Below are 27480 nucleotides of genomic sequence, written 5' to 3'. Positions count from 1 at the left end.
GTTTTTTTGTCCCTTTGATGAAGCAACATGTAGTCACATCTCCGCTTCACTGATCTAAAAACCTACAAATTAAATCATCAGCGTGTATCCTAAATGTAGATACAAGTGATGATGGAATTAAACATGTTGATTAACCTCATAAAAAATGAAATGTGACAGACAAGTCCGAGCATTTAAGTGTCAGCGAAGTATCTTGATCGTTTTAGAGTAGATGCCATTTTGTGTCAGGATGGGTAGAAAGGAAAATGCGTCTATTCTCCAGCTGCAAGTGTCAATGCAAGTCAAAGTGTCTGAGCTTCACGAGGCAAACCTGCACACCAGTCGTGGTTTTATGAATTTGAAATGGGAGTCAGTGACAGCTGTCATGTTGACTTGTGGTCTGCAAAGTGTTTCAGCTACAAACATCAGCATACGAGGTAAACCTTTCATGTTTGACGAATCTAATCTTGACTTTATTTCTATCACCAGCACTCATTCCAAGCTGCATAAATGGAAGATGTTTAGATTAAGGCAATATCTGCTGAAAACACATACAATATATATGTAACTAATTCTGCGTCCAGTAGCATTAGAGCTCTCCGCACCTTCTTACTGACAGCTCACCCTTTGGTTGTCTTTCCTTGGTAGCCTTTTTCACCCCCGCCGGTTCCCAACCCCCTCGGGAGCCGACTAACACGCCCCCTTTTGTCCTGCTGAATGCCCCGGACACTGAGTCTTTTAGCAAAGAAGTTGTGCTGAGAAACACACTGAGTTTACCCCTCAGGCTATTGTTGTCACACCCCTGTAGAGGTCTGAGATGCTCTATTTGTCTCTGGATGCTGATTTACATCACTAAACTGTTTGGACTATAGAGAACTTATTTCAGAACAGTTACTCTCACTACTTGCCGTGTCATGTATCTGTGCAGGCCGTCCACACCACACTGGGAATAGAGTTTCTTTACGGACTTGGCTTTGTGCACATCACATCATATCATCTTGTAATTTTACTTGTATATCATTGCATGCTGTAGCAATAGTTCCATGTATTGACATGAAGGGGCCTAGCTAAGACCCCAGACCCAAATACCAAACACAAATACTTGGGATGACCACATATTTTTGGTCAAGCATTGAAACAACATGGATCTTCCAAGCAAAATAATTAAAACAATGAGCTCTTGACGTCAAACACCAGAAGGATCTCACAAGTAGCAACTTTAAAATGTGATGTCAAAAAATTGCACAAAGATTGTATTTATGTGTCATACTGTCTGACACGATTCTGTACAGTTTGATTGGTTTGACTTATTCACTGTGCTTTTGTGCTGCTTTGTTTCATTCACTGCTAAAATACTGAATAGAAGGGACAAAATAAACCTTTCGAAAACAGAAAATGTGCATGAAGGAAGAAAGTGTGCCTTTTTGGCTGCAGACTTTTTGTCTTTCACATCAACAGAAGAAAAAAATGACACAGCTGCAGCGCTTTGACACAGCAGGAAATTTCTCCTGAAAGAAATAAAGGTAGAAAAGGAAAAAGACGGCACAATTTCATTCAACAAGTAGGTCAGGCAACTGTGTAAGACTTACAGAAAAAAATCAAAAGAAAGAGAAGCTTCCAAACAGAATGGTTGTTGGCATCCCAGAAGCAGCAGAGTCTGTGCAAAAAGAGGAAATGATAGAGATAGAAAAGAAAGGCAGGAGGCAGAGGGCAACTTCCTGACACCACTCGGCTTTGTAGCGCTGCAGCCCTGCCGTATGCAAATTCAGGTTATGCTAATGAAGTCTTCTCTGCGGCCGGCGGTAGTTAAAGGGCGCCATTCAATCTTTCAGTCAAATTCTGGTGGTGAATTGAACTCCCTTCATCTCAGCAGCTCAAATGGGCCATCAACGGGCTATCAGGGGAGATGGGCGCTGAATAAAGGGGGCATTGCAGCGGGTATGAAAGCACCCTCTTATTCTGAGTCCCCTTTACGCCCACTGAGGTTACAGGGTGAGAGGGGTCTTCTGTAAGTAATGATGGTATCTCAATGCCAAGTGTGTTTTTTAGGGTGGTGGTGGTGGTGGGGGGGTTGATTTGTCGCTGGCTGCTGCTGTCATACATATCTTCTTCTTTCTCTGAGTTCACAGTTCTGAATGAGTGGTATGCGGTTTGATGTACGTGTGTGCGTGCACATGGTGCGTAGATGTGTAAAGGGATGGAAGTGATGGTTGTGCGGTTTGGCTGCAGACGTCATGAGAGATTTTTACACGGACGTTTAACTTCTTGCGCTCACAGTTTTGGGTTGAAAAACATATTTAATGTATCAGTCTGCGTCAGTCTCTGTGTTTCCAGCAGCAGCAGGCAGCTGTTTTCAGCAAACAAGCTCTGGTAAACATAATATACACTACCAGTCCAATACCAAATTACCGACAAACACAGTTGTAGCCCTTTTCCACTGCATGGCGCCAGTTTTTCCATCAGGCAGGAGTTATGGAAAGTATCTTTTTTTTTTTTGTTTGTTTTGTTTTGCTTTGTTTTGCATCACTTCTGGTGAGGTTTCAAGTGAGCTGAAGTGATACCAAAAGGTGACATTCAAACTCTGCAGACTACTGATTGGTCAGAGAGAATCATCACTATTGCATCATCGTTGTGTGAGATGACACTTTTCCTGTGTTTATTATTATTAAGTGTTGATATCTGTAACAAAATATATTTGTGGTTTTAAGAATGAAAAACCATCTCAATGTAGTTTTACATCTCCTCTCTCAGGCTTCTCTCTGGAGCTCTAGTAGTAAAGTCATGTGTCAGATGAGTTTCCAGCTTGTTCCTCTGCCCACAGTGGCCACGAAACATAAACATCTATAAAAACCTGTTTGCTGTCTTAACTCCCTTTTCTCCGAGAATGCAAACATCGATAAAGAATTTCTTACAAACCACCCTTTCATCACAGTGAAACAGCCTAAATAACTTCATGCTCAGCGCTGTAAACCTGCACTCAAACAGCAATCAGTCAGATTCCAAAATCAATCACCACAGCTGTGAAAATAAATTACACCTACGTCAAACACTGTGTCGGATGATAGGATTACACTATGTATGGCATGCTCGGTTGTCAATACTGTTGTAATAAGTGTTGTGAGATCAGCTGACTGCATTGACTGAAGAGGAACATTAATAGAAATGCCCTGTGGGTTAAAGTGTCCTGTCGATGCAGAGTGAAAATCATCAGCTGATGCTGCAGAGAGCTGCTCGTTGTTTTGAGATTACACCTTTAATGTGTTTTAGAAACAAACGTCAACATGAAAGTTGTTTTTAATGTGTAACCAGATGAAATATGATCAAATCAAGATGTTTTTCACTGATATCAGTAACAATATACATTTGTAATAATTGATTAAGTGTGAAATCTCACTGGATATACACTAAATTGTTAATTATCATTGATTTAAAAGGTGCCCTGTTTTACACTTGTTTTCTATATTTTGTCTGAAATGTTGATATCCATAAGAATATATATTTGTAGTTTTAGGACCCAAAAAGCATCTCACTGTAGTTTCACATCTCCTCTCTCAGGCTTCTGTCTGGATCTAGTAACAACAACAGAACCTAGACCTGCTTTATAATCAAAAAAGACATGGACATCTCACTTTATACAGTTATTACACTTTAAATATCTTTATTTGGTCCTAAAGTGTCTATTTCAAACTGGACTGTTTTCAGCCAAATGGTCTCATCTTTATCATCTTATCTCATCTTTGTCTTCCAGATGCCTGACCAATTCGACCAGACGGTGGTTCTGAACCAGCTCAGATACTCCGGCATGTTGGAGACGGTCAAGATTCGACGCACAGGCTTCCCCATCCGGAGACCATTCCAGGACTTCTGCTCCAGGTTTGTCTTAGCAGCCCGTCCTCCAGAAACACATGCAGTACATCATCATCTGGACCAGAGGACCAGTCTCTGTAAAACTGGTCTCTGTAGAAATATCTAATGCTCTTTCATTAGTAAAATAAAAAGAAGTTGCAGACAAGATCCTTGCCACTCCATCCTGTGAAACATAGCATCACTGGCTCATCACCTTTTGCTTTCCCCTCCCTCTTCTTCAGGTACAAGGTGCTGATGCGGGGTGCGTTGATGCCGGATGATCCCAGGGGGCGCTGCATCCAGCTGCTGCACCACTACGACAGCAGCAGTGCAGAGTGGCAGCTGGGCAAGACCAAGGTGAGGAAGAAATGTTCTCTGTTTTTATACCCATGATTTGCCCTTAAAACATCAGGATCTTCAGGGGTCCTTTTGGTTGGCTGCACTTGAAACCAGACCCAGGGCCTCAATCAGACTGGGTCCTCATGTGTTTAGTCTAATAGGGTGTGGTAAAGGTAAACTGGTGTAAATTAGCAGCAGTTTGACTGCAGAGCAGTGATGCAGATGTGCAGAAAGGGGATGAAGTGTAGGAGGGAAAGACCTCCTGTGGCGTTCAAGCCAAGCACTGAGCCTTTCTTCCTTTTCTCACAGCATTTCCTCAGAAACAACTTTTCCCACAGATTATTTGCATTTCCTGTCTATCAGCAGTGAAGTAAATCCCCTCTGCTCAGTTCTCTGCAGTATAATTGACTTTTTCCTGTCAAACCCTGAGCTCCTGAATGTCCTACCTCTCCCTCTGCCTCTGGCTCACACCGGCTGATCCGTATTCTCCTTGCTAACACGGAATATGATTGGATGTGGACTTACTTTGCCACCAGGGGGACGCAAATCCATTTTGGCTGCTCCCCTCAAGCCTTAATTTGGCTTCATGCATCTTACAAATCCAGCTCGATGAAACCATTCCAGAGCTCAGGTACCTATGTGGCTGCAGGCTGTATGTGTGTGTGTGTGTGTGTGTGTGTGTGTGTGTGAGATCATGAATAATTGAGGTCCAGAGCACCTGAAGCGGGGAATCCGACAGTTATTGGATCCAGTCTTCATCCTCACTGTCTGTCTCTCTCGGTTTCCACTACAACAAATCAGGAAGAATATACCTACTGCCCGTGTGTGTGTGCGCGTGTGTGTGTGTGTGTGTGTGTGTGTGTGTGTGTGTGTGTTTGTGTGATTTCTGTGGGGAAATGACAGATGGGCAACACAGATCCCCAATCACAGCATGACCGTATGACGCTGCAGGAGGTGACAGCAGTGGAGGACAAGTGTGTGTGTGTGTGTGTGTGTGTGTGTGTGTGTGTGTGTGTGTGTGTGTGTGTGTGTGTGTGGGTGGGTGGGTGGGTGGGTGAATGGATGGATAAATGGTCATTAGTGTGTGTATCTGTGACACAAGAAACTGACTGAAGAGTCAGCACCACAGCACTCAGATGGAACCAGAGCCTGTTTTCATTGTGTTTGCATCTTAAAAAAAAAACCTGAATGGAGCGAGAGTTTGAAGGGTGAATGTAAAAACTCTCACTCTGGAGAAGGGTATACACGTTGTCTTCTTCTCTGGCTTCTAAAGTGCTCGATGAGGACAGTGGGTGCATTTCCTCTGTGAAATGCACCAGCCGTAGCCCTTTATTCCAACCTTAATTATCACCCTTTAGGTGCACTTCTCCAGGCTATAAACTTAAACATGAAGCCACATGACTGTAGCCCCAGCCCATCTTTGTAGAAGCCCCATTGGCAGATATGTATGTTCAAATAATAATAATAATAGTAAAGAACCTGTGGCGTTCCCCAGGGTTCTATTCTGGGTCCTTTACTCTTCTTCATAAACATGATACCGCTGGGTCCACTTTTAAGCAGATGACACCCAATTTTATGTATTCTTCCATCCATCAGACTATAACTCAGCCACCACACATGATTGGCTGTTGAACACTTTTGTCTGCCTCATATCTCCCCTGGTTAAATGTTACTTGTATGTGGTTTGTGATGACCCTGATGAAGGCCACAAGCCGAAATGCAAAGTTCTTCTGTTCACTGCAAGTGTTGCTGGAGTTTTGACCTCTTCAGACTTTCTCCATGCACCTTGGAAGTGTAGTAGGTGACGTTGTGCCAGAATCCTCTACTTTGCAAATGCACGGCCACAAGGGCAGCATTGAAATGCCACCATTTACCACATTTACAGATTTACAAGAGTCAATGCCCCAATCTTTAACATGTCTTCTTGTTGCAGACTCCTGCAATGGAAACACATGTTGTATTCATGGGTTTGCATTTTCATTTGCAAACTTTTCTGAAAGGTCCTTTGAACATCCAATAATTCTAGAAGGGTGTGTGTCTGTAGAGCCTCTAACCCTGGCAGCGTCACCACCACGCTCAGCACTGAACCATAAAGCCGCTCCTGCTGCTGCAACTGCCTTTAAACCATTAAATCAATTCTGTCTCCCTCACAGGGATTCGCCCGCTTTGTGCCACTGCCTCTCGCACTGAGATTTACATCGAGCCGGCCTCCAGCTCCTTTCAGTCGGCACATGTCCTGTCTATTGTCTGGGACTTGTTTTTTTGTTTTTTTTACAGCCTCAAACTTAATTTCCTGGAAGTGATGTGGCTGTACTTGCCTCTCCCAGGATTCTGTTCTCCCATGTGCCTGACCTGTCACAGTGAGCGACGGTCCCTGAAGGCCCCAGCAGCAGGAATCAAAAGTGCAGCGAGGCTTAGCGCTGAGACTTTTGTTCCACTAATTAGCATAGTAATGATTAAAGGGGATTAGTTGTTCAAATCGTTGACATGCAAATGTGTGCACTCGTACACAAGGCCTCACTTTTTGTGCACTTCTGATTCAGGTTAGAAGTTGTTTGATAAAGTGAGGAAGTGTTTTGTGTGTTTGTGTGTGTCTCCTGTGTGCCGTCTCTGATGAGTGTTTACTTGTGTGTGTGTGTGTGTGTGTGTGTGTTTATGTGGGGGCATAAATCCTATCACATATTACAGGGACTCACAAGACTAACCTGTGGTTTTGTGTACATTTCAATAAGTGTGTGTTTATATGTGTGTAGCACAGTGGTAAAAAGTACATTTCCTCAACATCATGAGCTTCGATAGCAGCAACAAGCACAAAGAATCTCTCAGTGCTTTGGTCTAAATATCTAAAATAAATTAAAAAAAATAATAAAAATAAATAAATGAAACAAAATAAAATACAACTTTTATTTCATAAACTCTTAAGCCCCTCTAACCCACCAGTGAGTCAGTAGGTAAACTCATACTGCACAGCCAAACATTTTTCAAACCCATAGAACACAGAATATTTTAAAGTCTATGAGGTTTGAACAAGCTAAAAACAAACAAATATGTCAAATAAAAATAAACAAGACATGTAGAAAATTTCTATTTGATGGGATGTTGCAGCTGTAAAAATCACATAACATGAATAAACAGCTGAACCAAGCTGATACAGAATATATTTGATACAGACAGAGTGAATAAACTGATTTTTCCAACCTTAAAGCAAGTGTAGGAGATATAGGAGGAACTGGATTTAAAAATGGAAAACAGGGGACAGAATGTTGAGTTCTTATTTAATTTAAGTGCTTCTGTGTATATACAGAGTAAAACACTTCATTTTGTTGTTACTCTATGAAAGCAAGCAGAGGAGACACACCTGTCTTGTGTCCAGTGCATATTTACTTGAGCACTGGATTCTTACTGTTGCTCTGAATACCTCTTTCACTGTTGGTCTAGTAGGCTACGGTACTTTTGACATAAATAAGGAAATAATAAAGCTGCTCACCTTAAAGACTTTTATCAGTCCAGTTTTAGAGTTTTAATCTGCTCTGGTGCTTTAAATGCTGTTGGAAAAGCAGCTGAATTCAGGAGACACTGGTGGTTTTGTGTGTTTGTCTTTGTGTATTTATTTGTGTGCGTAGGTGCACGAGCTCGGGCATGTACCGCATGTTTCCTGTTAATTAACCTGCTCATCAGAGATGTCCAAATCACAGTCCCGACCAGTTTACATTTCCCCCTGAAAATCTCATTAGTGCTTCACCACTGGTGATTCAACACTCAACCAGATTCAACACACACACAGATACACATACATGGTACATTACTCAACAGTAGAAGGGCAGTCTTTACCCCTGCACCTTCGAGTAACTGTGACATTTCCCCAAAGTTTCTGTCGCCCGAGTCCATGTCCCATATCTAATTTTCCTCCCTCCCTAATCGGATTAACCCCCGGCATCCCTCAGTGGGCCCAGTTTCTCTATCAATGGGCGGCAGCTTGGCTCCTATAGCGGGCAGCTGCACTAAGTGCCTGTAAGATGGGTCTTTTCACAGAGAGATGTCACTAAAATCACTGGCTGCAGTAATCTGCGGTCTTTAGCAGCGTGAACAAAAGGAGAGGAGGATCTGGATTTGATTTATGTCGGCTGCTTTGTTCCCTTCACTTGTTCCTCTGCACGGGAGTGTCTGTTAAATGGTGATGTTATAGAAAAAGGAGCAGGCTGTCTGTCTTTAATTCTGAATCTTTTATTCATTATGTGTGTCTAATACAGCATATGTAATGAATGTACTATGTTAAGCAGTGCCTAGGAGTTAAATGTATTCTACTGTGTTCTTATGTTCTCTGTTTTTATTCAACATAACACAGTGCATCCATTTTTCATTGTGCCTTAAACAGGCACAGTCACATATTTGAAAAAATAATATTAAGTAGTCAAAATTGATCATTTAAAATATATATTATATTTAAAATGAGTTCAAAAAGTTGAGTTCATTAAAATCAATCATATTTATTATGTGTTGTGAAAAAATATAGGAAATAATGACTCAAACAAAGAGTTGAAACCATTCACTAACCACTGTGTTAGAAGTGACCCCTGACTCCTCCTCAACCTTTCGGTCTGTTGAAATGCTTTTAAAGCTACACTGGTGAAACCTGCAATCTTAATTGTCAATTAATCAGTCAATCAGTTACTTGTTTAAAAGTCACATATTTTGTGTTTTATGGATAGATAAATACATATATACATACGTATATACATACATATATACTTACATAGGAAAACATACATACATACATACATACATACATACTTTCTATCATTGTAAATTGAATCATATTTGGGCCGGTGGTCAGACAAACAAGCTGATTAAAAATGTCAAACTGCAATTGACTTTTTTAACCTTTTTCCTTTCTTGTAGAAATTATAATCTCTGAAATTATTCGATATTTTATGCAAAATATGTCACAACATGTTGTTTAACCCGGAACCATCCATAAAGTTTAAATTCAGCCTAAATCTGAATGAAAAGAAGAAACTGGAATTATCAAAGTTGTATACCGCCTCTTCTTTTTTCTATACCTGCACTTTTTTTAGCCTTCAGAAATTTTATCTTGACCACCGGACTGATCAGACTATCACCAACTACAGAATAGCAATGATGATGCGCTCTCCTCTTTCTGTCCTCCTTTATCTCCTGCCCTCTTCTTCACTTCACCTCTCCTCCTCAGGTCTTTCTTCGGGAGTCTCTGGAGCATCGCCTGGAGAAGCAGAGGGAGGTGGAGGTGCTGAAAGCAGCCAAGATTATCCAGGCTCATGTCATGGGCTACATGGCCAGGTACAACTCAGTATTCAAACCTCAACTCTTTCTAACCAAAAGTCCAGCTTGTTCATTGATTGTCTTGTTCATTGATGCTGTCCTGCACACAGGAAGCAGTACAGGAAGCTGCTGCAGTGCATTGTGGTCATTCAGAAGAACTACCGGGCTTTCTACTGGAGGAGGAAGTTCCTGCTCCTCCGCTGGGCAGCGCTCACCTTCCAGAAACGCCTGCGAGGCCAGCTGGCTCGCCGGGCCTTCAGCCAGCTGCTGGAGGAGAGGAGGAGGAGGGAGGAGGAAGAGCGGCGCAGGAGGGTGGAGGAGGAGGAGATGGAGAGGTGGGTTAGTCTTGTTAAAGGGGCAGTTTGTGGAGTTTTCATCTAAAGTATACCTGTCGTTGCTCTGATTCAGCGTTTTGCCAGTTTTTGCTCTTGTGAATACTGTTTGGTGCTGTTTAACTGGGAAAAGAAACCCCCCCAGTGATGCATTCTACTCATTACATTTCTGGGTTGTGTGGAATTAGCTTAACATGTATGAGGTCAAAGTGAACAGCGATAACCACCATTATTTATGAGGCAAAGATAGAAAACCCAAGCAGGGCTGGGCTGTAGGCGGGATTTTATAAATACAGAAGCCATCAATGCATCCAAATACCACCCCCACCACCTTTTTTTATTTAAGACCTCCATTCAACTGTTTAAGTGTATTTTCTGTCAATTTTCTCCTCACATGATGGTCTAAATGCTGTTTTAAAGCCAACCTCCTAAAGCCAGGATACAGTTCCGGTGGAGAAATATGTTTTAAAAGGCTCAGCACCTCAATGGTATTTACAGCTCTGGGAGAAGGTGGCACAACACCACCCACAATGTCTGACTGAAAAGTGATCTCTGAGAAATGTACTGAGTGCAGTGACCAGAAGCAAATATGGAGGCTGAACAGACCGAGAAAGATCACATAGATTAGTCAAGTGAAACTTAACAGTGAAGCTTAATAAAGATCCTAATTATCACAGTAATACCAGCATACACTGATGCACTGATGTTGTATAGTATCCACTACTGCTGTTGTTTCAGCCAATAATGTACATTTTCTGTCTGACCTTTACACCTGCTCTCTGAAAGGCTTTAATGGGATTTTAATGCTATGATGAGACAGGAAATGTAATTATTTGTGTTTTGGTAAATCCTATCTCTCACTGTCTGTTTCAATCAACTGCTGTTTGTCTGTCTGTGTCTGTGCAGAGAGAGACAGAGGCTGGAGGCTGAGAGACTTGCCAGAGAGGTATGACTAGTCGATCTGCTGACATTTCACTGACAACTTCTTACAGAGAAGTCCAGTTTCTATAGGTATATTTGGAGAGATAATTGAATTTGTCTGGCAGACAATTTTTTCTTTTTTTTTTTCTTTTTTTAATCACACTTAATTTAATTACAGTGAAAGTAAACAGAGTGAGGAAAAAAGAAAGAAGAAGTTTAATTTGTGTTAGAAAGTAATTAAATAATAAGACTCCTAGGGCTGAAGAGACAATTTGTTTCAATTGGATTAAGATTTCAGATCTGCCTAAAAACTGATATCCAAAATGGCTTTTGGTACTATGAGCACAATCAGTGTTTTCACAGGAAGTGAGAACACCAGTCTCAAAAAACAGTTTCCATGATGTAATTTTCCAATTTTTGTCCTCTTTCCATCCTCAGGCTGAGGCAGCCAGAAGACTGGAGGAGCTGCAATGTGCTGAGGAGTTAGCCTCTCTGGTTTTGGCTGAGACTCAGTCAGCGGTTGTGGTTGCAACACCACCAGATATCCTGGAGGAGCTGGTGTCAACAGAGCCTTTGGAGGAGGCAATTCGTCCTCATGAAGCATCTCAGGTGGAGGAGATCCTACGGCTGGAGCGGGAGATCCAGGCACTGCAGAGGCAGAAGGAGCGCCAGGAGCTCTCCCTGACCGAGGCCTCCCTCAACCGCCTGCAGCACCTCCGAGACCAGGAGCTCAGGCGGCTGGAGGACGAAGCCTGCAAGGCAGCGCAGCAGTTCCTGGACTCGCTGAACTTTGATGAGATTGATGAGTGCGTGAGGAACATTGAGAGCTCTTTGGGAGTAGGCGAAGGGGAAGAAAAGGAGAAGGACAGTGGACGGAGGAGAGGCAACGATGAAGAGGAGGTTGACGAAGGGTTTGGGGCAGATGATGAGGCCTTCAAAGACTCTCCAAACCCCAGTGAACACGGCCACTCAGACGGCCAGCGGACTAGTGGGATCCGAACAAGCGATGACTCGTCTGAAGAAGACCCGTACGCCAACGATGGTGTAATCCCACCGCTGCCGGCAACCACCCTGCTTCACCAGCCACTGCCTTTACCACCTGTGCCCCCGCCCTGCCACAGCGCCTCATCCAGCGGAGACTCAGCCTACTGCCATCCCCAGGCTTCATCAGAGGCTCAGTCCGATGACCTCGTGGAGCTCATACCACCGGACGAGGATTCAGACTACGACCAGGATGACTACGATGAGGGCGCCATCGTGTCCAGTGGCAGTGTAGCATTCTCCAACCCCCGCAGTGGACAGTGGTCTCCTGACTACCGTGGCTCTGTAGGAACCTACAACAGCTCAGGGGCTTATCGCTTCAGCTCAGAGGGGGCTCAGTCTTCAGTGAGTATCCCCAATTATTTTTAGCCAGACTGGTATTCTAAATGAGACTGCACTTAAGATTTAATGAATTAAGACGGGATTTAATAATGTTGTCTTAAAGTCCACTGACAGTAATCCATTTATTTTGTCAGACTTCTGTTTCCAAGGTCAAAAATGAACTTTCATATTCAATTGCATTATGGGATATAATTGACAACTTGCATACATTTTTGATCACAGTCTGTCACTGGGGGCTGTAACGTAGCTTCTACTTCAAGAGAAATTCTTAAAAGTAGTTGAAGGTTGAAATAAAGCATTTGTTGATTCAGTGTATAAGATCTTACATGACTAAGGCAACATGATTCACACCTAAAAAGCAAGATTCAGTGCAATGCTTTTTTTCCCCCCTGATCACAGTGATTTTGTTTTCTGAAGTCTTTTTAGTGATGTGGAGCATTCATGTGGTCAGAGTTGCTCTGGTCAAAGTATTCAGAATGTTTCTCACAAAATCTGCACCAGATTGGCAATAAGAGAAAAGACAGTATTAGTGGTATGCTTAACACCTCAAAACTATTGGATCAGTTAGAAAAGGAAGCTGCTGATCATTAAAAAAGCATCCAGTGTGATCACTACTTTACAATTCCAGTCTGTCACCAAGTGCTTTATAAAACACCAGTGGGAAATTGCTCTTTAAGTATTCCACTGCTAACAATGGATGCATTCAGCAATGCTAACATTGTACGTCTTGAATGTCTAATTTGTGCTTCCTTTGATTCCAGTTTGAGGACAGCGAAGACGACTTCGACAGGTTCGACACTGATGACGAACTATCGTATCGGCGGGACTCTGTCTACAGCTGCGTCACACTCCCATACTTCCACAGCTTCCTCCACATCAAAGGTAACTCCATCATCACAGTGCTTACATTTCTTTTGGAAAATCTGTGAAGGTCCTCAGTCATCTCGGTCATGGTATCCAAGAAAACTTGAATCAGGGCAACTGGACCTGGTTGTAGACACTTGAAGACCTTTTCACCTTTCATTCAAGAGGCTTCTTTAAGAAACTTTAAATTATCTCCAATCTGGAACCCCTATATGGTAAGAAAGGACAGGATTTCACTTTAGAACAGTAAAATATGGCAGTATTACCCAGACTGACTATGTACTATCTCAATTTCCATGTTTGTTTTTACTTTTTTAGCAAGTCTTTGAGGTCCTTTAGGATGAAAATGATGACATATATTATAAAAATATCCTATTATGAGCATACCTTTATGTATGTTTCTAGATTGAATAAAGAATATTATAATAAAAGAGAATATGTTAAGTGACAAATTCAGAAACCTTGTGAATACACTATACGCTGTATCTGTCTTTCTGTCCATTTATTCATTTGTCCATATATCCCACTATTTCAGACACCACAGATTTGATTTTATACAAGTCCAAGAGCTGCAAGTATTTCAAAATGGCACCATTTGGCCCAAGAAGCCTCTGTAACAACACATCACACATTATTGTTTCACCCTTAGTGGGACAGTATAGTTTATCTGTGATAAGATTTCTAGAAAGAGTTGTTTCTTCCTCTGAACTTGTCACATCAAGTTCTGCCCTCCAGGTGATTTAGTGCCTCAAACAACATTTAAAATCTAGTCTATCTGCAGTCACCGCTCTCCTCTTCAGAAGTGTCACAGTAGAGCGTGATCATGTGAACATAAATCTCACATTTTCTTCTCCAGGCGGTCTGATGAACACGTGGAAGCGGCGCTGGTGTGTTCTGAAGGACGAGACCTTCTTGTGGTTCCGGGCCAAGCAGGAGGCTCTGAAGCAGGGCTGGCTGCACAAGAAGGGAGGGGGCTCGTCCACGCTGTCCCGCCGAAACTGGAAACGTCGCTGGTTCGTGCTGCGGCAGAGCAAGCTCATGTACTTTGAGAACGACAGCGAGGAGAAGATGAAGGGGGTACTGGACATGCACAATGCCAAGTAAGAACTAATCAGACTACCTCAAAAAAGCTTCTGTATGATGTCAGCAATGATGGTGGTGGAGTCAGCTGTGCAACAGTAGTTAAATTTCCAAACCAGAAGAGGGTGTCTTAACTCCACACTCACTTAAATCTTTTAATGCCCAAAGAACAAATTACAACAAATTAACACTTACTAACATACTATTAAGAGAATTCTCTGTAAATGATGTAGTATAGGAGTATCTTAACAGCTTTCATAAACACTCTTTACAAACAGAGTACCAACTAAATCAGAGTAATTTAAGAAAATGATCACATCTGCAATATGAGCTTTATGATTCAGTTGCAGTTCCTCTAATAGCCACTAGATGTCGACAGAAATGTAAAGTCAGACATTTTTTCAATGTCATGTCTTTATTGTGTGCTGGTGATGATATGTTGCCCCTCCACCCAAAAATATCCTTTGATCCTTTGATCATGAGGTTTTTTTCTTTCTTATGTGCAGAGAAATCATTGATAACACCGGTAAGGAGAATGGAATCGACATTGTGATGCCAGAGAGGACCTATCATCTGATAGCCGAGTCTGCTGAGGACGCCAGGTAGGTTGTTTGTTTGTTTGTTGTGCTGAGCTCTACACACTTACCAAACACACAACACAGGTGTCTTCCAATAGTAATTAGAATTTAAATTCTAACCCCAGTAAACTATAACAAAGATGAGATGCACCTCTGGACTTCACTGCATCATTGTTGTCCATCAACAGTAACATGTTCAGCGTGGTCATAGTCGTCATGATGTCAGCAGAAACACAACTCGACGACTTGAGCAGTGAAATCAGATTCATGTCATAATATTCTAATTATGATTAAATCAAGGGTTACATCATTACTGTGTGTTCATGCTGCACTCACTGTTCTGCTACAGGTTCCTTGTTTGGTGTGAAAACACTCACTCACACACACAAATTCTCAGTCTCAGTATAATGAGGAGGAGGTATTGTCGCAAGGGGGGGGGGGGGGGGGGGGGGTCCATGTGCCGGTTGCCCCTGGCAACACATTGATTTCCTCTCAGAGGGACAGTCCACTTCCTCCATATATCTGCCCTGACAGGAAGATGAACAGTGTGTGTGTGTGTGTGTGTGTGTGTGTGTGTTGGCAGCAGGTTTACAGTGCCAGCCTCTCTCTCAGTGTGAGCCAACATCAGCTCCATATGTCTGTGACAGAGTCAGTCTGAACACAGAACGACCCTCATTTCTCCCTTTTTTATATTTATATATATATATATATATATATATATACACACACACACACACACACACACATATTCTTACATCCATATTCTGACTAGAATTTTCTAAATTTTTCTTTTTGCATGTAAAAAGCAATTTGATTTTTTTCATTTTAGCAGGTATCAGCTTTCCTACAAAAGTGAGCCAGGATTATAATACAAAAGTTTATATCACAATGTGATTGGGGGCTGTCATTACCTCAATATCTTGATGATAAAAAAGATGATGAAGATGATTATGTGTCGTGTTCATGGTTACAGCCAGTGGTTCAGTGTGCTGAGTCAAGTCCACGGCTCCACAGAGCAGGAGATCAGAGAGATGCACGATGAGCAGGCCAACCCCCAGAACGCCGTGGTGAGTACCGTGGGAAATCAAAGTGTTGGAGTTCGTAATAAGAGTTGTATGTATGGAGAGCTGAGTGTTTTTAGGTAGAAAAATAATCTTTCACATTTAGACTTACTTCAGATTAGACTGTCATGTGTCCCTTGGCTTGACAACACTTGCAATTCATCTGAACACTTGTATTCTACACTCACACTTCCCCTTTCTATTCTGTTGCAGTCCTTTGTGTTAAACTGACAGGACACAGATGTGTTGAAAATGCCACATCCTTTTTTTCAGAGTTGTACCAGTGAGTGAATGAGCTGCTGCTTTAATCCTGTGTGTGTGTGTGTGTGTGAGTGAGTGAGAGAGAGAGTGAGAGAGTGAGAGAGAGTGAGAGAGAGAGAGAGAGAGAGAGTGAGAGAGAGAGAGAAAATTGGTTTCCACATGGGGCAGAGGAAGGTCAAACTCATTATCCACACCCTGACGAACGCTGTTACTGAACCACCTTCTCTCCTTCTCTCTTCAGGGAACGCTGGATGTGGGGATGATCGATTCAGTTTGTGCGTCAGATAATCCAGAGAGGTGAGAGGATCTGGATCAAACGTCACGTCTCTTGATTTTCTTAGTGCAGACCTACACTGGTTCACACACTTTAAAGGCCCCATGTTCTTCATTTCCCCTGTGTTTTATTTGAAGTGTTGATCTCCATAAGAAGATATATTTTATATTTTTAAGAACCAAAAACCATCTCTGTATAGTTTTACATCTCCTCTCTCAGGCTTCTCTCTGGAGCTCTAATAACAGCAGGTCAATGAGCCAATCAGAAGAGAGGCTCTGATCCTCTGACCATTTTCTGAGTGATTGAATAAAGTAAAGCAGATTTCAGGTAAACACAAAAAACAAATCCTGCAAGGTTGGATGGTGGGTCCAGGTGGGCGGGGCTTGGAGCTTGGCTGAGAGCGGTGACTGCTTTGTTGTGACATCACAAAGTTCCAGAAGTCCTGACGGCTGGTTTTAAGGCTCAGGTTCTGAATACAGGCTGTGTGCATTTCTCTGTGGACTGAGGCTTTGATACTTTCACAGTATTAATATAGAATCTAGACCTGCTTTATAATCAAAAACTACTGAGTAGTGCTTGGTCTGTCAATGACATCTACCTTTATGTAATATGGGACCTTTAAAGTGAGATGTCAGTCAGATAGATGTTAACTCTCTTCATTGAGGCCTGATGACTTTATTATTACCGTATTTTCCGCACTATAGGGCGCACTGGATTATAAGGCGCACTGTCAATGAATGGTCTATTTTCGAACTTTTTTCATATATAAAGCGCAGCGGACTATAAGGCGCATTAAGCGAAACAAAACAGTCAGATAAATCAAACTTTATTAAACGCGTTCACAATAACTCCCAACCTTGTTCAGTTATAACACGTTAAAACCACAGTCTGATACCGCTAAATCAAACGTTAGCGTATTCACAATAACTCCTTATAGGTCCTTATACACACACACTGTAATATTATGGTGAAGCACAGTATGTATTACTCCGCGACGCTCCTGACTACGGTAGCCGTAATGCTGCAAGCGGTGCGGCTCTGTAGTTTACCAAAGTCCTACTAAAACATTTTGACAGAGCGCCGTGAGCGCTGTGTACCACACAAAATCGCTTCGAGGTCAGTAAGCACAACCAGAATTAATCCATATATAAGGCGCTCCGGATTATAAGGCGTTTTTTGAGAAAGTTAGAGGCTTTTAAGTGCCTTATAGTCCGGAAAATACGGTACTTTATTATTTTCGGCACCTCAATTGCAATCAACATTAACATTAGGTTTAATGTCCCTCATATTTGCAACAGCTCATTCGTGTCTTCTTCTGTGGTGTCCTGTTTCTGTCTGCTGCTGCAATCACTCAGTTTTAATTTTTAATTTCCATAAGGTCTGTGGTGAAATGATCTGCAAAGTTACAAAGTTTAGCTTCAAATGAAAGGCCTTTTTAAAATTTAAACTGACCATTTTTAAAACTCAAGCAATATCTCTATTATAAATGATAAATAATTCCCCCTTGTATTACTTCAGTTGTAGCCTCAGTCAGAGGTTGAAGTCTTCAGTGTGTTTCAAAATCTAAATTTTGTTTTGTCCCTCTACTGTCGAGCAGATGACTGAGATTAACACTACAGCGTTTGATCCATTGTTCACTGTCTGTTTCTGAACCTTCACAGGCCAAACTCCTTTGTCATGATCACGGCGAACCGCGTTCTGCACTGCAACGCCGACACGCCCGAGGAGATGCACCACTGGATCACTCTGCTGCAGCGCTCCAAGGGAGACACCCGCGTCGACGGCCAGGAGTTCATCATCCGAGGTGACAGTGCAATCACTTAATGTCTCTTTACCCTTCATGTCTTTCAAGGGCTGGAGTCTCTCCTAGAATGCATTTAGGCATAAAAGAATGCAGTAGAGTTAGAGAAGAGGTTGAACTGCATTAGGTGCTTGCAAACTGTGGGTTTTGAACGCTGCTGCCATGTTGGTTTATAACTTTACTCCTTTAGTAACAAAAAAGAAAAAGAAAAGCAAAACTAATATTGTCCTGTATGTGATTCCTTTATTCTCCTCCAGGCTGGTTGCACAAAGAGATGAAGAACAGTACTAAAGCCTCGCTGAAACTGAAGAAGCGCTGGTTCCTGCTTACCCACAATTCCCTGGACTACTATAAGAGCTCAGAGCGTAACGCCCTGAAGCTGGGAACGCTGGTGCTGAACAGCCTCTGCTCAGTGGTTCAGCCGGACGAAAAGGTCTTCAAAGAGACCGGTAAGAAAAGGAAACACTGGAGATTTTATTTCAAAACTGGCCTATTAGCAGTAGTATCTGGATTTTGGTCAACAAAATAAAAGTGCAAGAAAGTTTTTTTCTTTTTCTTTTGCAGCAATGATTTATTTCAAGTTATTGGGAACTTTTATTCTAAGAAGGTCTGACAGGAAGTTCCAAACTTTCTTGCCGACCCCCTGTTTTATTTGGTCAAATCAATCACTTCTCTGTGCTCTTCGTCGCGTCCTTACAGGCTACTGGAACGTGATCGTGTACGGCCGCAAACATTCATACCGCCTCTACAGTAAGCTGCTGAACGAGGCCACACGTTGGGCCAACTCCATCCAGAACGTCATCGACACCAAAGCTCCCATCGACACGCCGACCCAGCAGCTCATCCAGGACATCAAGGTGGGAAACTGATGGAGAAGCTGCAGCAGCTGCATTCAAGTAGTTGAAGTCACACCAGAAGCTAAAAGAGGGTGTACAAGTCATAGATTAATTGATGCATTTTATAAGATGTGGATCTTTTTTAATGCAGGGGAGGATCATTTTGAAGGAAATCTGATTGAGATTCAATTAACTGTGTTTAGATGCTGAGACTAGCATGATGAAAAAGTTATTTTTTATTTAATTGCATCTTAAATCACTGCAGCTGCAACGAAACCCTGACTGAAGTCTTGTAAACTCTCTGCAGGAGAACTGTCTCAACTCAGAGGTGGTGGAGCAGATCTACAAGAGGAACCCCATCCTTCGTTACAGCCACCACCCGCTGCACTCACCTCTGCTGCCACTGCCCTACGGAGACATCCACGTCACCGGTGAGTCATGAGGGCGGAGGGACTGTCACCATACAGGACTGATATATCAGCAAATACAGTTTTAATTCTAGCCCAAAAGATGCTGTAGCATTAGGAAATCAGATTCTAAATCATGACTATTTATGTTAAATTTATGTTAAGCTTTATCTTGGTTTCTCCTCTTAATCTAGATATTATATGAAGGAGTATAGGTTTTACACACCAAAACATGATGCATTACATGGCTTCTACTTTCCAAAGTCAGACCAAAACAGCAGGAGTTGAATGAGATAGAAAAGGACTTTTTTTTAACTTATTTTATAGATATTCATGCAGAATTTATTAGTGTTTTTTTATATATTTATTTCACAATGTGCATATTGTTTGCCACTGGCAAGGTAAAATTAAATTAACCGATTTTCAAAGGGAGTTTGGTGAGTGCCTTGTTTAGCTGCAAAGGCTGAAGCTTCAGGTGAAAAATAACAAAACTGGACATTAACCCCACACTTCAATGTAAGTAGGTATATGACCACAATCCAGTGCTGAGCACAGACCATCACTAACCTCTTCCCCTCTGCCCCGTTCAGCTCCAAGACACAGAAGCTACACGACGCTCCAGGACGAAGCCCTCAAGGTGTTCAGCTCTCTGCAGCACTTGGAGGGAGTGGCCGACCCGGTGCCCATCATCCAGGGCATTCTGCAGACCGGCCAAGAGCTCAAACCGCTGCGGGACGAGCTCTACTGCCAGCTGATCAAGCAGACGACACGACCGCCGCAGCCGGGTAGCCCCGGGAACCTCTGCAGCTGGAAAATCCTGGCCTGCATGTCCTGCACCTTCGTCCCGACCAGGAGCATCCTCAGATACCTCAAGTTCCACCTGAAGAGGTACAAACAGCTACTTTGCTTTACAAATGAATCCACTCATTTTATTATTTTGGTTGAATCTTTGGCATTGACCATTACAAACCTCCATCTCCGCAGGACCCGAGAGCTCTTCCCCAGCTCAGAGATGGATCGTTACGCTGCCTTCGCCATCGACTCATTGAGGAAGACTCGAACCAGGGAGAACGTCCCATCGCAGGAGGAGATCCGCTCCATCGTGGCGCGACAGGACATGAGCACCACTGTTCACTGCCACGGAGGAGGCTCCTGCAAGATCACCATCAACTCACACACAACGGCCGGAGAGGTAGGGTGACACCAGGGCTGCTGGGACACAGCTGTGGAGTAAGGTGTTAAGCACCTTAAGCACAAGCAATTTGGATAAAAATAATAATTATGTTTATTTTTAGAGGTTTTGGGCTTTGAGATAGTTAGTCACAATTCTTGAAAGTATAACTGATAGTTAATTTTGTGTGTCAGGTGGTGGAGAAGCTGATCCGCGGCCTGGCCATGGAGGACAGCAGGAACATGTTTGCTCTGTTTGAACACAACGACACCACGGAGAAAGCCATCGAGAGCCGCATGGTGGTGGCCGACGTGCTCGCCAAGTTTGAAAAGTAAGCGTCAGGGTGCCTGTTTGTTTGTTTATCTGTATCTGAGCTGTTATTAACTGGTGCTGTGGTCCCCAGGCTTTCAGCGAGCCCAGACGAGCACAACACGGGCTGGAAGTTTTACTTCAAGCTCTACTGCTTCTTGGACACGGACAATGTTCCCAAAGACAGCGTGGAGTTCGCCTTCATGTTCGAACAGGTACGACAAAGCTTAAACCAACCAGTCAATGTCCCGCTCATCTAAGATAAACAGATAATTTACACCTATAGTCTGAAAAACACACAAAACAGATTAAAATTTGATCTTAACTGATGATTATTTTCTCAATTATTTGGGCTCTAAAATGTCAGTCACAATAAATCATAAGGTAACATCATCAAATTCCTTCTTTTGTCCAACCAAGAGGCCAAAAGATTTTCTCTTGACAATTTACTTAAACAATTATATAATTTGCTGTCCTCTGACTAACCATCTCAGCAATTACAAAATTCTTGGTTTGATACAGTTTTGTCTCATCGTTTAACTTCATGCACAAGATTTATGCATTTCAACCTTGTTACCTTTTAACTGACAAAGGCTGGATCTTGAAAGTTTTTTGCACACAAATGGTTCCATAATGTTGAAAGCAAAAAAAAAAAATCAAGACCCAAAAACTGTCATTGAATGTCTCGTCAGATTTGTGTTCTTGTTAACTTCTTAAATCTGATTGTTCCTCACATTGTGGCTACTTTTAAGCTAAATTTCTAGCGCAGCAGCTTTGTGTTTAGACAAAATTAAACAATGATGGATTTGAGATGATTTTCTTAAATATAAAAGAGGGAAACATTTTAAATTCCTCAATGAAAGGCATCAAAAGAATTAAGCGTTTGTTATTGTATTTAAACATAGGTATAATACTAGGACCAGTACTGAAAATTTTGAGAAGATATCCAGACCTAGTGATAAGAAAACATTTCCCTCTGTGCCTAAAATGTCAGTTTATAATAAATCAGATGTTTTGGAGTCATTTGTATTTCAAAATGCCAGCTTAGACAAAAACTAGCCTACCTACTGACGCAGTTGCTCGTGAAGTGGTCCTCATGTTTTTCTGTCTGCTGTCCACAGGCTCATGAAGCTGTCATTCGTGGTCAGTATCCGGCCCCTGAAGAGACCCTTCAGTTCCTGGCTGCCCTGAGACTCCAGTACCTGCTGGGCGACCACACCTCCCAGGCCAATGTCCCTGAAATGTCCCAGGTGTTCCCCATGGCACGATTACGGGCCCGGGTGCAGAACTCAGCCAAGACATTCGCTCCGGGCACGGGCTCGGTGGCCGACCGCTCGGGGACGTCAGAGAGGAAACGCTCCAGCTTCCTGGAGGGAACACTGAGGCGGAGCTTCAGGAGCGGCTCGCTGAGTCGGCAGAAGCTGGAGGAGGAGAACAGCCTGGAGGCCTGGATGAGGGAGGAGGCGGCAGCAGTGAGAACCAGCGTGATGGACAAGTGGAAGAAATTTCAGGGGATGAACCAGGAACAGGCCATGGTCAAATACATGGCGCTGGTGAAGGAGTGGCAGGGATACGGGTCCACGCTGTTCAACGTCGAGGTGAGTAACAGGAAAATGTCCAGTTTGTTGGGTTTTTTTTTGATGCTGTTTTATTACAATATATCAAATTTTAGTTTATTATTATTTATTTCTTCTCTTTTTTCCTTTAATTAATTGAATTTACAGACAAATACAAGACATTTTAAGTGTTGCGATATAAACTGTATTTATGAGAATATTTGTGTTGGAATACCAGCAAATATTTTACATCCCTAAGACACAACGAATGGCGTTTGGAATTACTGGAATTCATTAGTTTCCAGAACTGTGTCTATCAATCCATAAATTTTTTTTTTTAAAAAGCAGAAAATACTGTGAATGATTGCTGTTCTAATTTCCCACAGACGAAGGTGACATTTTCAGATGGATTAACTGATTAATCGACTAACAAAAATTAACCTGCAACTATTCTGATAATAAGTGAGTCATTGTTTATAAAGTCAAAATACCAAACTGTGTGTGTTCTCTCAGATGTGATGGTTTCCTTTGTCTTTCAAGTTGCAGATTAATTTCTTTCAGTCGATTAATCAGTTAATCGCTGCAGCTGTATTAGTTTTGAAGTTTCAGGAAATTACTAAAAATAGTTAAAGCAACCAAGGGGATGAATTCATGTTCAAATATTTCAAATTAAAATGGAAATCTGACCAAAAGCCAAAGACTGTGTCATAGTTTTTTTTCTTGACGTCACAAAATTGTGATCGCATGATACAGTTTATTATTTCCTGATTTCTTGACCTCAATAATTAGTCTGAAGTCTCAACTATAAGACAATGAGATTTGAACAAAATCTTTCAACTATAATTTAGTAGTTTTTATGTCACCAGATTTTCAAAAACTAATCACATTTCATAGCTTCATATTTGTTTCTTTGTAGTTGTCGTGACATTTTAGCAGCTGTGATCGTAACATAACTAGCAGTCATGAAGGCGTCTGTCAATGAGATAAAATGACATTAACTATTAAACAGATATGTACATAAACTCCCACAAATGCTTCTATATAAAGAGCCAGTTCCTGAATGTAAACACATAAACCATAAACAGTATTTAAACTGGGGTGAAAAGAATGAAAAATTTACAGACTTTTAGAACTTTAAATCATAGTTTTGGCAATTTGAGATTTTTTTTGTTGGTAAAGTTTTTGTGTGACTGTGAGAAGCTTAAATTATTGTATTAAATATACAAACAGTGTTTCTATTTATTTCCAAAACTTGAGTATCGTATTTGAAGCTTGTCAGTCTTCATCAACAGTCCAGTCCAACCTAAGCTCACACATGTTTGTCGTTTCAGTGTCGGGACGGATCGTTCCCCTGCGAGCTGTGGTTGGGTGTGAGCCGGGAGGCCATATCTGTGTACAAACGAGGGGAGCCGTGGCCCCTGGAGGTTTTCCCATATGAACAGATCCTCTCCTTCGGAGCCCCGCTGCCCAGTGCCTACAAGATCGCCGTGGAGGGCCGAGAGCTGGTCTTTGAAACCCAAATGGTTCGTACAACATAACAAACGCTCCCTCAGAGCTATTGGATGCTTGATATTGAAACAAATGATGTGAATTTTCCAAGGACTTTAGTGAACATCAGCACTGTCAAATCATTTTACAAATTTACTAAACCTTTGCGAACAAAGCCACAGTCTGAAATTTCATCATCATCTCAAATAATCAAACGAACCACCAACCTTTAATCTTGAAACATCATGAAGTGTACAAACGCTCCTCTTCCTCACCTCTGCAGGTCATGGACATCGCCAAGCTGATGAAGGCCTACATCAGCATGATCGTCAAGAAGCGCTACAGCAACTGTCAGTCCGTCAGCAGCCACGGCAGCCAGTGTAGCGCCTGGTGAAATCCGCCCCTTTCACTTTACGTTATGGCCTCGTGCCGGGGAGCTGCAGGAGGGTCAAGCGTGGCTGCCGCCGTCCGTGCACGGACACTCGTCCTCAGCACTGTGGAAGGAGCAGTTCGTACATTTGACTCTGTGAATGCTGGAGACAAAAACCGCAACGCTCTTAATGTTAACTAGCTCAAATGATATTTTCTTTGACTGGTTTTGTTCCAAAATATCACACATCCACACCGGACAGATCAGAACTTTAAAAAGGTCGACTCTGCTAGTCAAGCAAAACCTTAAAATGTAGGTTTTGTGAACTGGATGTGGTCTTAAGACTGATCTTACAGTGAAACAATCTGCTGTCTCTTAAATACATTTAAGAGATGATCTAATATAACACAGTGTTGTGTTGCATTGTGTTTAACAGTGACATCCAGAAGCATCTCCACATATCTCAGTGCAAGATTTTAAAAAAATAAACGCATTAAATTTAAGCCCATTGTGACAAGAACAAATGAAACGAAGGCTGTTCATCAAGTGATTCTAGGGCAAAAATTCATTCTAAACAATAAAGTAAGTAATTAAAGGGTACAAATTACCCCTGAGGAAGCAAAGTAAAATGATAAGAACAAATCATCCAGATTTTTCCTCCTGGTACTCAAATACAAAAATGCAACAAAGTAACACTTTTCACTGTTTCACCAAAGACCAAAGAAAATCAGCTGAAGGTTAAACACAACCTTTCTTCTCATCAGTTCTCATTTAGTCAGCGTACTCCTAAAACGTGGTTGTGTTTTGTTTTGGAATAAGTTCATTTCCTCCTGACGCTAACATGCGACACTACAAGGACTGTTGTTGCAGGATTGGGGGTGTTTGTTACTGAGTGTGTGTGTGAGTGAGAGAGAGAGTGTGTTTTTAGAGAGGTGTGTCTACAGGCTGTCCGAATGTGAGAAAAAAAACAAGCAGAGAAGATGGAGAAAAGACGCTACCTAAAGCCTTCACGCCTTTTCCTCTGCTTTGAAAAACTCTGGGACTGGACCGTCTTTATTCACGTTCTTCAGGATGATCTGTTCACTGTAAATAATATGCAGCTGTGCTCGTCTCAAACATTTCTAGTTTGCGATCGATTGTCTTGATTCGTTTGCTGATTAACACGAAGGTCACACAAGTGCCTGTTCAAACTGCGGCAGGACGACCTCTAATCAGATTGTCTTATCGATGCCACTCTTGTTCCTGTGTAACCGGAATCTGAAAGGTGCTCCCACGTTCCCTTTAACTACCAATGTATTTTGTACACTGCAAAAATCAATCCACCTGCGCAAATCATTCAAGCTAGAGTGTGAAATCCAGTGATCATAATGTCAGAGATACTGAAGGTAGACAGCACACCTCAGCATCAGCTAAAACACACATTTTGCAGAGGGGAAGAACACTAAGAGCCACTTCAGATCACGTATCACAACATGTACGAGCAAACTTCCGAAACAACAATATATTTAGACATTTTCATTATGAGTTATTGTGTGCTTTGCAGCATCACATAATGCCATTTGAAGCAACTCAAACTGCAATAATTTAGACATGTTGGTGGATTTTGATGCAGTTACTCAGGTCTTAGTTTGAATGGCTTGTTCAGTTGGACTGTTTGCAGTGTAACATTCCTACTACTTTTCCATTCAGTGTAACATTTCACTGGAGCTCCGCGGGCGGCAGATCCATCCAAAGACGCGTGTGCAGGTTTCTTCTACAGTGCCTTGTTGTATATTGTTGTACACTTACCATGTGTGGTTTCCTTTTTTTTTGGTATAATGTGCAATGTTATATATATATTATATAATCATGTGGCTGTACATTTTATACTGTAAGTCTTTGCCTTTGTGTTTCCTGAATGATGACCACATGGTGATTTTCTCAAGATAGAAATCTTGTATTTTTCCTCTACGCAACCATCCAACTGTCAGTGGATCTTTCCCACAATACTGGTATCTTGTTTTTTGTTTTTTTATCTGTATTAGTTGTGTTATGTATTGAAAGGATGATTCTAACAATAAATGGTGAAATTTGGCCTGAAGGTGCATGTTTACTACATATTTTCTTTATTTTAACAAAATATCAACGTCAGCTGTCGTCAGAATCAAATTAACGTTGGCATTAGACGTTGTCCTGACATTGAATTTTGGTGAAAAGTGTTGGATGAAACATCAACACTTTTTATTCATATGCTTTTTTCATTGCCTTTGATGGGAAAGACTGATAACATCAAGGGGAATGTACTTCCTCTGGTGATGTCATCAATTCTCTCAATTGTGACATCATCAGTGACATCACAGAGTTTGTAAATAGGACCCATTACATCAAAGACGTTTGTTTTTCACAATGCCACGCAGACGCAGACAGGCCTCTCGCCCCATCCGCAGACGCAGGAGAACCCGCAGGTCTCCTGCTCGCAGACGCAGGAGGGTGGGCCGACGCAGACGCTAGGCAACCTCATTAAACAACTCAGTAAACATGCAGTAGCATCAAACACGCAGTGAGCCTCATTCAAATTTAGTTTCACTCCTTTGACTTGTCACTTCTGAAGCTCTTCCAACCACAGAAATGAAAAGTCAGAGGAGTGAAACCAAAAAAATCCAGTGCCATTAACTGAATAATGTATAAAATTCTACTTACCGACATCAGATCTTCTTCCTCTTTCCTCCCCTCAGTCTTGATGTGAAGCGGATACTGCTGTCGCCTTGGAGATTCTCCAGGTGGTGATGTTCAGCTCTCAGAAAGGTGCCCCATGCCACCATCCCACAGCAGACACAAGCACAGCTTCCTAGGCAACCTCAACAAACTCAAACATCCAGTGGCTTCAAAATGACAGTGAACCTCATTCACTTCTGCTCTCCTGGTGGAAATCAGTGCTGTGGAAATGTACACAGCTCTGAAGCTACAACAGACACTAGTCTGACTGTAGAGCAGCTCAGTCGGCAGTCTGATGGAAGCAGTGGACTCCACTGACAAACACAAAGTAACATTCTGTGATTCACTGATGACACTGCAGTTTATATGACATCACCATCTACGGCATCTGAATGCATTTTGTGATGTCACCAATGACAATGCAGTTTATGAAATCATAATTCATGACACATGTCTAAGTTCATTTTGTGAAGTTTCTGATTTCCCCATGGATTGTCAGGGTTAACCACTCATCCCAAAATGTCACCATTGACACTGCACCTGCTCGGGTTCCCGATACTACACCCGCCAAATCTGAAGTTGATTGGATGAGCTGTTATTGAGAAAACTCGAAGGACAGAGAGATCTCTTGA

At 42.1% G+C, this 27480-nt stretch overlaps 1 protein-coding gene across 1 annotated transcript in view; it reads left to right on the top strand.

Moving 5' to 3' along the window:
• myo10 (myosin X) overlaps window positions 1-26687 on the top strand; it is a 120418-nt gene extending 93731 nt beyond the window's left edge. Inside the window, exons 20-41 of the mRNA XM_071492690.1 lie at window positions 3728-3852; window positions 4068-4182; window positions 9374-9480; window positions 9573-9797; window positions 10701-10740; window positions 11154-12101; window positions 12860-12980; window positions 13819-14062; window positions 14549-14644; window positions 15594-15687; window positions 16184-16239; window positions 17878-18020; window positions 18275-18466; window positions 18717-18874; window positions 19161-19284; window positions 19851-20148; window positions 20245-20452; window positions 20626-20762; window positions 20835-20955; window positions 21862-22338; window positions 23628-23819; window positions 24068-26687. Of these exons, the coding sequence (XP_071348791.1) occupies window positions 3728-3852; window positions 4068-4182; window positions 9374-9480; window positions 9573-9797; window positions 10701-10740; window positions 11154-12101; window positions 12860-12980; window positions 13819-14062; window positions 14549-14644; window positions 15594-15687; window positions 16184-16239; window positions 17878-18020; window positions 18275-18466; window positions 18717-18874; window positions 19161-19284; window positions 19851-20148; window positions 20245-20452; window positions 20626-20762; window positions 20835-20955; window positions 21862-22338; window positions 23628-23819; window positions 24068-24178 (4332 nt within the window). The 3' untranslated portion in view covers window positions 24179-26687. The remainder of the gene's footprint in view (window positions 1-3727; window positions 3853-4067; window positions 4183-9373; window positions 9481-9572; window positions 9798-10700; window positions 10741-11153; window positions 12102-12859; window positions 12981-13818; window positions 14063-14548; window positions 14645-15593; window positions 15688-16183; window positions 16240-17877; window positions 18021-18274; window positions 18467-18716; window positions 18875-19160; window positions 19285-19850; window positions 20149-20244; window positions 20453-20625; window positions 20763-20834; window positions 20956-21861; window positions 22339-23627; window positions 23820-24067) is intronic.
• The last annotated feature ends 793 nt before the right edge of the window (window positions 26688-27480 follow it).

This window comes from Trachinotus anak, unplaced genomic scaffold (genome assembly GCF_046630095.1).
Source record: "Trachinotus anak isolate AG129_WGS33_773 ecotype Australia unplaced genomic scaffold, CSIRO_AGI_Tana_v1 ptg000012l, whole genome shotgun sequence".
In the NCBI taxonomy this organism is placed as follows: domain Eukaryota; kingdom Metazoa; phylum Chordata; class Actinopteri; order Carangiformes; family Carangidae; genus Trachinotus; species Trachinotus anak.
The sequence above is the reverse complement of the archived record's forward strand: the minus strand, read 5'-3'. Positions and strand labels throughout refer to the sequence as shown.